Raw genomic sequence first — 12040 nt, 5'->3', positions numbered from 1 at the left:
CTTACATTAAGAAGGTGCCAAAAGAATTTCTACCATTTAAGAGATTGTTGAGCAAGTTTGGACTAAGGCCATGCCTTTCAGATGAAGAAACAATTGGTATACTTAATGATATCAAGCAAAGCATTGATGGAAGGAAAGAGAAGTTTGCACGTTCATCTGAGCTGAATGTCTCAATAGCTATTCTTAACTGGACATGGAGAGAGAAGAAGTCTGTTAATGGTGATATCCCGGTACCCGTCAGGGCAGAGGGTGACCGATTTACCCTCAAACCACTGTCAACAACAGTCTTCTGTGACATAAGCAGAGATGGATTGGAGGCACTTAATAAGGATGAGGAAGAATTTTATGTGATCCATGAGCAGATACCAAAAGCAACTGCTGAGTGGCTGAAGGTTCCACTTCTGAGCACCCGAATCCTCAGTCCAGAACAAGTGGGAATAGAACAATGTGGGCAGCATGAACCCATAACCACAAGGATTAAGAACATTCTTAATGAATATGATGAAGAAAATGACATTTTCAAAGAGCTGATACAAAATGCTGAGGATGCTCGTGCAAAAGACTGCAAGTTCATGGTGGATTTCAGAGTGCACAATGCCCCTCCTGAAAGTCTGATTGACCCTGGCATGTCTCTTTGCCAAGGGCCATGTCTTTGGGCATTCAATAATGAGCTATTCACAGAAGATGACTGGGGAAACATTGTCAGGGTAGGAGCCGCCTCAAAGGCTAATATGGTTGAGAAAATTGGGAAGTTTGGACTTGGATTTAACACTGTATATCACGTGACAGATGTTCCCTCCATCCTCAGTGGCAACCATCTTCTCATTCTTGATCCAAATGTCAACCACCTGAAGAAGCATATCAAAAGCAAAACAAATCCTGGAATCAAGCTGGACCTCTCTCAACAGCGACTCTTGCATTGGTTTTCTGGTCAGTTCAGACCATATGAATGCATTTTCGATTGCAATTTCTCCAAAGCAAATACTCCTACTCTCTACCCAGGTACTCTGATTAAACTACCTTTCCGGACACGTGAAGAGGCTCTCACATCTGAAATCTGTACAAAGGTGTATGACAAACACAGTATTGTCACCTTCCAGCAGCACTTAGCCAACAACTCACAAACTCACCTGCTGTTTCTGAAGAATGTCAGCACCATATCTCTACAAAACATTGCAGACAATGCTCCAACTCCTCCAAAAGAGGAGCATATCAAAACCATTTTCACAGTTTCAAAAACAGTTTTGAAAAAAACAGCGATTCCAGATGAAACCCATACATTAAAGCAGCGCGACGCTGAGAAAAAACTGATGAAACTTGAAGAAAAATGTAAAGAAGTAATTGACTGCTGCACGGTCAGCATTGCTGAAATAACCCAACATCGTGATGGCTCTAATGTCCAGGCCTGGCTTCTGTACAATTGCTTCGGGACACAGGACTCCTTACAAATGGCCCTTAAAGATGACAAGAAAGCCAAATTCTCTTTGCCTGTCGGGGGAATCGCTGTACCCTTGCACAATGATCCAAAAACCAAGAAATGGGTCGCATCCCGGACTGATCTAGTTGGACAGGCATTTTGCTTCCTCCCTCTTTCCATTCACACTGGCCTTCCTGTGAATATAAATGGAGCATTTGCTGTGACTTCCAATCGCAAAGGCTTATGGGAGACTGGAGTAAAACATCAGTGGAACCAAGCTCTTCTTAAGGATCCTACAGCCACGGCATATATCACAGTACTTTTAACTCTGAAGAGTATGGCTGAAAATGGGGAGCTAGAAAGTTACTGTTATCACACCTTTTGGCCTGACAGGGAGAAAGTGAGTGATACTTTTAAGCCTCTGGTAGATGCCTTTTACTTTGCCATCACCCAGTGCTCCAGCAGGCCCCTTGAGCTCTTCAATGATGGTATACATTGGTGCTCAATTGACAAGGCTATATTTTTACATCAAAGCATTGAAGAGGACAAAAAGATTGGCATGCTTGCAATGAAGGTGTGTCAGAACTATGTAAAGGCACCTAACCATGTTGTTCCTCTTCCACTGTGGGCAAGAAACAGCTTCAGAGATGCTGGCTTGGAAAAGGCCCTACAGAGCAGAATGTGGAACTGGGAAAAGTTTTACAATGAAGTGGTGTTTAGCAACCTGAGTACCATGGACCCTGAGAGTAGAAATGCTCTTGTGCTGCATGCTATTGACCTCAACACTGAGCCAATTGACAATCTACTTAAGTGTTATCCATGCATTCCCACACAGAGTGGACAGCTCCAGTATATCAAGAAGCTTGTGAATCCAGCTGGGAAAGTAGCCTGCCTGTTTGATAATAACGAAGGACGCTTGCTTGGAGGGACTGAAAGTGACTTTTGTTCCCCCAAAAGGATTCAGCGGCTTCTGGAATTGGGAATGCTTAATCACAAACTCCCATTGGAAGACATCTTAGACAGAGCTGACAAAATCACCAGTGTTTGGAGCAAAGACAAAAGCAAAGCCTATGGACATCTGAAGTGCATCCTTGAAGTTCTGAGGAGTTCCAATGAAGAGGAGGACTCTTCCTACTGGGATCTACTAAGGAATACTGCATTTATTCCAGCATTTCCTCCAAACAGTGAAAAAGACCAAATGGTGAAACTTTGGAAGCCTGTTGATGTTTTTAATGACCAATGTCGCTTTCTTGTAAACATGACAAATCCTGTGCTCGATCGTACAAATCTGAACCTGCACAGTGCTGATCCAGTCCTCAACATTCTGGGAATTCATCAAAGTTCTGATTTGAAACCTGAGACTGTACTTCAGCAGCTGCAAGAAGCTTGTAAGGAAACAAAATCATTCAACAATTCCAAGTCTACACTTCAAAAAATAGCTGATGAATGCTACAAGTTTCTGGATCAGTGGCTCTACAATTTGGGGGATTCCAAACTCATTTCAAAGACTGCACATTCATTCCCATTTATTCTTGTTGGGGACACGTTTGAGCATGTGAAATCTGTGGCCGAAAATGCGGAATTTGAAGCAAAACCATATCTCCATGTGCTTCCAACAGTCTTCAAAGGCTTCACAAAACTGTGGGAATGTGTGGGTGTTGAAAAGAAATTCACAGTTGATCAGTGTCTCACTGTACTCAAGACACTGCATACTCTCCATGGATCCAACCCCCTTCCAAAATCTGATCTCACAATTTGCCTAACAATATTATACAGAGGATTGTATGAAGCTAAAGAGAAAAATCTAAGTGACTGCCTCATACCTAATGAACATGGTGTTTTACAGCCTGCAAGCAAACTATATTTCAATGACAGCCCCTGGATGCCAGACACTGCAGCTGTCACTTTGTGCCATGAGAATATCCCACGTGTCATGGCTCAGTATTTTGGAATTAAAACTACCAGGCATCAAACTCTGCAAGATCATTTAGTGGAGAACATCTCACCCTTTGCTTTTAAGTTTGAACAGCGAGAGCAACTGACTGTCCGAATTAAAAACATAATTTCAGCTTATCCGGCCAAGAAGGATATCCTGAAAGAGCTCATCCAAAATGCAGATGATGCAGAGGCAACAGAAATTCACTTTGTTTGGGACAAAAGGCAGCATGGCACGAAGAAAACATTTGGGAAGAAATGGAACCAGCTACAGGGCCCGGCACTATGTGTATACAACAACAAGGTGTTTTCTGATGCAGATCTGAAAGGCATTCAACAGCTAGGAGAAGGTGGAAAACATGACATTCAAGGGAAAACAGGAAAATACGGTCTTGGATTCAACTCTGTTTACCATTTGACAGATTGCCCTTCAATCATGACTGGGGACAAAGTTCTCTGCATTTCTGATCCAAATCTGAAATACATTGAAGGTTCGTCAGGAAAACAACCTAATGGGTGTGGTTACAAACTAGCAAAGGTTTTTAAGGAGATGTATGATGATGTCTACAAGTCATTTCTTCCAGATCAATTTGCACTTGGAGATGGCACCATGTTCAGACTGCCTCTTAGAACAGATGTCATGGCAAACAACTCCAAAATATCAAATCAGGGAGTGACTAATCAGGATATGATTGAGTTGTCCAAAGCCCTGTCTGAAGATCCTGAAGGATTGATCCTGTTTCTGAAAAACATCCGCAAAATACAATTCCATGAAATAAACGAACACTCCCAAGACCTCCGCACAACCTTCACAGTTGAAAAACGTCTCTCAGAGAAGAGCAATGAAGAAAGATGTTCTTTTCAAAACCATCTATGCACGGCACTGCAATCTGACAAACAAGTAAAACCATACAAGGCAATTTATGGTGTCAGCATTTCAACCAACGATCAACTACAAAGTAAATGGGTCATTGCAGATCAGTTTGGCTCCTTCAAAAGCAGCATTGGAAAAGAGAGGAAACATTCAGACATTATACCCCAAGCAGCACTAGCTGCACGTGTGCATCCTAAGCCAGTCACAATGGGAGACTTCAATGGAGGAGTCTTTTGCTCACTTCCTCTGCCTGGCAAAACTGGACTTCCAATACATGTCAATGGAAACTTTGAGGTTGATTCCTCCAGGAGGGACCTTTGGAAAGCAGATGGCCAAAGTCTGAAAACTAATTGGAATGAGTCTTTAAAACAGGACGTCATAGCTCCGTTGTATGCAGAACTAATTCATTACCTCCGTGGTAGCATTAAAAAAGTGAAAGTCTGTTCCGCAGCTGATGAGTCATGGACAGTTCTTGATAGCTCCTACTTGTGTTTTTTCCCAACTGTCTCAACAGACATTGCTCAAGATTGGCATGGTATGGTACAAGAGGTGTATCGATCAATAAATGAGAAAGCACTTGATGTTATTCCAGTGGTACGGAGCTCAGTAAAGAAAATTGCACATCGGACAGTTACAGAGATTACTTTTGACTGGTGTACTGTCAGAAAGACAGAACTGACTAATGCACCTCACCTGATTAACCCACGGAGCACCTATATGAATCCTATTTTAGAGGATCTTGGAATGAAGTTAGTGCCTTTTACCACAAAAATGTCAGAAATTTGGGAAGGTTTCAAAACTGCTGAAATTGAATTGAATGCAGTCAGTCCTTCAACTGTGCGGAATTTCCTTAGAGAAAAACCCCTCAACGACTCAAACCTAACTGAGAGGGGTTTACCTTTACCTATCTCACACACTCTGATTAGACATGACAGCAGATGCTCCACGCTGTTACAGTTCTGCTTGAAAGATATCAACAAAGACAACTGTAGTTCAATCAATGGGCTTCCACTTCTTCTCACAAAAGATAAAGTTCTAAGAGTGTTCAATCGTAAATCTCCCAAGCTGATGTCAAGATATGATGGCTTGTTCTCTGAGTATGAGGCAGATTTTGCACATTATCGTATCAATATGGACCACCAGGATATTCTACAACATGGCGGCTTTCTCCACAATTTGACAATTCCCATGTCAGTGAAGTATGTAAAACCTTTACTTCAAGGATTCCTGCAAGACTGTGCAGTTGATCCAAGCTCTAACCTCCATGTCCCAAATGAGACAATACTGAAGTGGCTGAAAGAACTTTGGCAATTCTTCACAAGCCAACTCACATCAACATCATCACCACAAGATAAGGGAACTAAACAACCTGTGAAACTGAGTTCTGTCAAGGAGTTGTTCTGTGACTGTTGTATAATACCTGTTGTGTGTCCAAGGTTAAATAACAGACCCTTTCTCCAAACAATGAAAGACATGCCAAGTGTGATTCATTTTGGCAGAGAAGGGGACATATCAAGTGTTCTCTTTAAACTTGGCTACACAAAGCTTAATTGGTCATTCTACACTGAGATGGGCACACAGATACATTCACTTTTAGACCCTGAACTCATGAATACCAATGATGCAAATGCTGTATTAGATGAAGTCTACAAACTCAAGCATTGTGAGTTTCGCCACCTTCCAGACAAAGAGTTAAGACAACTTCAAAGTTTTTTACAATCTGGAATATCAATGTCCAAAAACAAACAGGATTATCAGAGAAAGCTCACATCCTTGCCATTATTTGAAACCATACATGGTGAGCGAGTGCCGCTTGATAATCTTGAACAGGTATTCATCCTCAACATGAAGTTAATCTCAGTTGGAGAATTCCCTGCTCTGTTCATGCAGCATCACAGAAATACAGTTTTTCTCAAGTACAATCTTGAGAATGAGCCACTGTCTTACCAGTTGAACATTCAAATCCTATCTGACTTGGACTTCTTTATGAAGTTCATCTTGCCTGTCCTACACAAGCTCACAGAGAGACAGATTCTTCACTGTTTCAAAATGTTGTTATCAGTACAACATGCTCACAATTATAATGAGCATCAGGACAAAATCATCTTTTCAATGAAGGATGTGAAATTGATTCAGAGTGCCCATGGGAACTTGGAGAAAGCGTCCCACTACTTTGATGAAAGTGTGGAAATGTACAAGATGATGTTGCCTCAAGACAAATTTGTACCTGAGAGCTTTTGGAATGAGTTTAATGCAACCCAGCAGTTACAAGTGAAAGCACTGCTTACAGCATTTGGAATGAAACATGTTGTGTCAAAGGAGGAGATAATAGATTTTGCATACCAAATAGAAAGAGAGGCAAAAGGCCAATTCGAACTTAAGGAGTTGAAAAAGAAGTCATTGAAACTGTTGAAAACAGCCTTGACACAAGAGAGCAAAAATGAAGAACAAAAGAAGTTGATGGAGAAAATTGCTGACATCAAATTCATTTTTCCTAAAGCAACTGGTAAAGAACTGTGTGCCTACCATCAGCCACTTGCAGCTGAGAGGACTGCTGTTGCAATCAGGGGATCTTTGATTGAAAGTGATGAAGTGATCAGAGATCAACGTCTGATTTGGACTTCAATGCCAATAATACCAGGCTATTGGTCAATGAAGGAAAAGGTGCAAATGGTGACTCATGGAGCCCTTGAAAGGCCACCTGGCCCGTACGTCACCACAAACATCAGCAAAATCTGTCACGTACCATGTCAAACTGATGACTTGATCGAAACTCGTGCTGAAGTGTTTCGTCTTGCATATGCCCATCTACAAACAAATACTTTTGATAGCCATTCACTGACTGGCCTCCCTGTTGTGCTGGTTGAAAACGACACAAAACTGGTGAAAGCCGAAGAGACCTCTCTAGGACTCCAGAGTGACCTGGAATTCAGGCCCTACTTGTACAAAATTCCTGGGAAGGATGTCCTCTATGCAGAGTTCTTCAAAAAAATTGGTGTTAATGAGGAGCCAACAGCACTGCAGTATTGCAATGTCCTTGAAGCAATTTACACTGAGTCCTGTGATAAACAAACTCTCAATGCAAACCAGCTGAATACTATCAAACATGCCGTGAAGCGACTGTTTCAGATAATCAAAAATCAAGGGAGCCAATCAGCCCTTCAACTACCAAAGGTTTTACACCTCCCTTCAAAAGATGGTAGGTTGTACCCCTCAAACATGCTCTATTTCAATGACACAGTGTTCCAGGCACACAGGTTAGAAAAAGCATTGAAGAACAAAATACACCTCCTCGAAAACCTCAATATCACTGAGGTCAGTGATATTTATGAACATCATCAACTGCTGCAGTTGCTACCAAAGGATAATCAGCCCAAAATGCTCTCTCGATATACTGAAGAGAAGGTGGTGGATTCACACATGCCGCTTTGCGAGTATGGAGCCAGCTGTGATTTTAGTGGAGGGTTTGAGAAGCATCTCTCTTCAATACACTTCAGACATGGACTTATCAGCCTCATCAGAGCGCAGTCAAGGAGCAAAATTACACAAGAAGACGCAACTAACATGTGCCAGCAGATGTTTGGCAGCATTCAGATGGTCTGCTGCAAAAGCCTTGAAACAGAGCTTTGGTTTGATCAACAACCACTAAATGACACCAAGTCTGAAACAGAGGTCAATGTCAAAAAGGGAGAAGAAGTTTGCATTTTCTACTTGAAACACAGTGACAGTATGGCTCTTAAAGTGATTAATAAAGTCAACCTGACGCTGACTAAAGAGATAAATGCTCTCTTGGATAATAGCATTCCTTCAGTCCACCTAACAGTTCTTGGACAGTTACTTATGTGTGACTCACTGGAGGAGGTTCAGAAAATACTGTCTGACAACGGAATTCATGACAGTGCTGAAACTCAGAACCTTCTTTTCTGTCCACCCACCCCTGGGACCGCTATCCCTGAGGAATGGAAGGATTCCCTAGATCAGAGCTTCATCAATAACTTTGAAGAAGGAGAATATGTTGGCTATAATGACTCTGCTTCAGACGAGGAGTACATTTATGCAGTTATTGTTGAGAAGCTGCCAGAGCCTGCTGGACAATTATATTCACACAGATACAAAATACAAATTGGTAAAGATGAGGTCATCGAAGTCAGCTCTCTCGATCTATATCAGTTTAAACGAGAGAATAAGCCAAAACAGGAGGAGAAGCCAACTTGCATGCAACTAAAGCCACTGGTGCTAGTGCACTCTGTGCCACATACTTCACAAGCATCATCGACAAGTTTCTCATATACACGGCCGCTGCCCACAACACTTGAAGAAGCCAAAAAGGAAATTGATGAATGTTTGGCAGAGATCTGGACTCTTTCTGAGGAGGACAGGGGAAAGGCCATTAAACGTCTGTACCTGAGATGGCATCCGGACAAAAACCCAGACTATGAAGAGCTTGCCACTGAATCATTCAAGTACTTGCAGAACAGAATTGATGAGCTGATGACAGGCAAATCGTCAAACTCTTCTCATCCACGGCAGAACACAAATTCCAGAGACTCCCATCCAAGGAGGAACACAAATTACAGAGACTTCTATGAGCAGTGGGACCAAGAGGCCAGGCGCCACAGACGTGGTCGAGAGAGGTTCAATAGAGACTACCGTTCACACAGTTATAACTTTTGGACACATCATGGAAATGTCCCAAGACCAGACCGAGAGGAGGCCCAGCGCTGGTGTAGACAGGCTCGCTGTGATCTCACAGCCGCTCACAGAGACAAAAGCAGTGGGAGCACGGAGTGGTGTCTGTTCAAGGTCCATCAAGCAGTGGAAAAGGCTCTCATTGCTGCAGAGTACAAAAGAACAGGTCAACAGGTCAACAATTGCTCCATTACACAACTCGCAGAAAGAATTCCCCGCTACAGATCTCAGTTCATTAAATTGGCCCAGGTTGTAAAAGAACTACAGTTACTGGGAGTCGACGCCAAGAAGACTCAGTATCCAAGCTGTCACCCTCCTCCCCTCATTCCCAATGGGCAGTTCAAACCAGAGAATGAAACTCGAGCACTGGAGCTGGCATCAGATATTCTTAGTCAAATAGAGGCATATGTCAATTAAGCATTCAAGATGGTAGGCTAAACGTGTTGAGTTGAGTTTAAGAAGATACTGTTAAAATAGTTGTCAACCATACATATTGTGATCTGATTGTAAACAAAGTAAATACTTAGAGGGACCAATAACTTAGATTTTTCTTTGAGATGAAAATGAAAACATGGAAGAAACTTTAAAACATTCAACATTAATAACATGGAAAAAATTGCATGCTTGTACTTCAAGTTCACTGATTTTTATGCTTGAGATGAGATTTTGAGATGTAATACTGGAATTTTACTAAATACATTTAAACCATCCATATCTTTTGTCTGATTTATTTTCTGAGCTGTGATTTCTTATGTATCAGAATGTAAGGGCAGAGGGTGGCATGGTTAAGTCATTAGTAAAGTTGCACCTAAAAGAAATGCTATGTGCATTTTTCTTTCTTCAGTAATGCGTATAATTCATGGTATGGAGGAAGCAGTATATTAATACATTTTCAAGGGCATCAGTCACTGTGACTACTTACAGTAGAATAGAATATTGTGCCTGCCTCTTTGTTTCCCTACTGTCACAAAAGAACACAATACAAAAATAAGTTAAATATTATGAATTAAAACAAACGAGCAAAAACAAACACCTAAATCTGTATAATACACCTTGTCCGGCAGCTAAAGGACCTTTTCTTGGGAAATGTGGTCTATATTTTTTTATTGGATCAAAATATTGTCTATATGCATACATTCATGAAACCACCTGCTGACCAGCTGTCATTATTGAGCTTTTCTTTTTTTCTACAGGGGGGTACATGTGACCATACCTCTCGACATATACCCCCCTCTAAAAAAAAAAGAAGCTCAATGCTGATAGCCTTCCATAATGTTAAACAATAAGGCTGTGAAGGAGGTGAGATCGCAACAGTCACCAGAATAGAACAGTCTTCTCCTTGTGTTAGGGGTGTATGTGCTTTGTCTCCTCTTGGAAGTGGCCTGTTCCCAGTGTTTGTACAATACAAAATGTGTACAGAGCTCATCACGTTTCTTGTTCCTCCATCGTCTCCATGAGCAAGAAACTCTTCCAAATTCTAGTTAGTAAGGGGAGGGGTTCATATTAACCAGATTCAGTCTTTGTCCTATACTGTCCTGATGAGCCCGCCACACGTGGCCACTATCTAGTAATAACTTACACAAGACCTATAGGTCTCCAGGTTTCCAAAGTGGTGTGCAGCACATGTAAAAGGAACGACCATACTGTGATCTTTAAGATATTTAACATGCTATGAGGAAGGGGGAGAAGGTACACAGTAAAATCTGGAGTGTTCGTTTAAACAGGTTAACGCGCCAGACTTTACTGGTTAAGCAAAGCACATGAAATACTTGCCTTGTACAGTACATGCAACTCAACATTTGCAAGCACTCACTCATTCAATGTTGATGGCACTCAAATCTGACATTCTGCATCACACCCACACTGTCTACCTGTTCTTTTGTCAGTTTGTGTAGAAGATGTAACATTCTTAATCATTATTCATAGAACTAAATAATAATTTGGGGATAGAAATGCATGTTTGTAATGGTTGATGTTCATATCAAGTATAGCCATCTTGGTAAAAAAAACAACAACAAAAAAACAATACTCTCCTGTCTTCATTCATTTCCTATCAAACAGCTGAGGACCTTATTGAAATCAAATTGAACGTGAGCTGGGAGAAGAACAGGCATCTGTTAAATGTTACTCGTATTGCGTATTTGTTCTTATAAAATGGTACATGACATGTCACATACTTTGAAAAGAACAAACTAAGGAAGTTAAGGGTGGAACCACAATAATCTTTCTAATTTCCTTAATAAACTACACTACAGTAAGTACAACCACAGGAATGATTCGCTCCAACCAGCAGCACCAAAACGTCCTGAAGATTTAAGAACATGATTCTGCAGTTAAAACACAAGAATGTTGGTAACATTTCATTTTGGACATATACGTATGTTGTATCCTGTAAAACTGTTCCTGCTTAACTGATTGAAAAAAAACATGTCATATATTTCCATTGGCAACATTCATCACCAACCACAACGCAAAGCAACAAGGCTATGCAAACGTGAAATGTAAAACATGTGAGGCTGTTGGAGTCAGGGTATTGGTACTGTGTGCAACGGTGTGCTATTACACAAGTGTACAGTATGGCAAACGCAACTGACATTCATAGTTTTACAAAAGACAAAAGAGAGAATCAGAATCAGGTTTATTGTCACATCACAGGTTTACACAAGGTAAAAAAGTGGGTGAAATTCGTTTTTGTACATCGTTCCCATCGCAACGTTATTTCCATAGAAAGAAGAGGGGTGGGGGGGGGGCAAGTGGGAAGGAGATCAAACAAGAGAATAACAAAAAGGCCAAACAAGTTATCTACATATTTACACTAGTACCTGAGATTTAAAAAATATGACGAAGGTGCCTGAGCATAGCAGCAATGTATACTGTGCATAATATACTTATGGACGTTAAGGTGCTTAGGTGTAGTCCACAGGTATGTCCAAGGAGGAGCTAAGTCCAAGGCTCATGCCTTATTCAGCAGTCTGACAGCAGCCGGATTAAAACTGCACCAGAACATGGTGGTGGTACTCTTGATACTGCGGTAGGGCCCCTTGCCCGGTCGCGGTCGTAATGAACCACCATGAGAAATGGTAATAGCACTGAGTATTATTGTACTATAACCATCTGCTTGGCTA

General features: G+C 41.4%; 1 protein-coding gene across 1 annotated transcript in view; it reads left to right on the top strand.

The window, feature by feature from the left end:
- LOC308073840 (sacsin-like) overlaps nt 1-9619 on the top strand; it is a 21804-nt gene extending 12185 nt beyond the window's left edge. The window contains exon 8 of the mRNA XM_080413021.1: nt 1-9619. This exon is cut by the window's left edge and continues 1659 nt beyond it. Coding sequence (XP_080269147.1) covers nt 1-9332 — 9332 coding nt within the window. The 3' untranslated portion in view covers nt 9333-9619.
- Nucleotides 9620-12040: the final 2421 nt, after the last annotated feature.

Source organism: Gymnoscopelus braueri (genome assembly GCF_963280865.1).
Source record: "Gymnoscopelus braueri genome assembly, chromosome: 18".
Taxonomy (NCBI): Eukaryota; Metazoa; Chordata; class Actinopteri; order Myctophiformes; family Myctophidae; genus Gymnoscopelus; species Gymnoscopelus braueri.
This window is presented reverse-complemented; position numbering and strand designations above follow the sequence as displayed.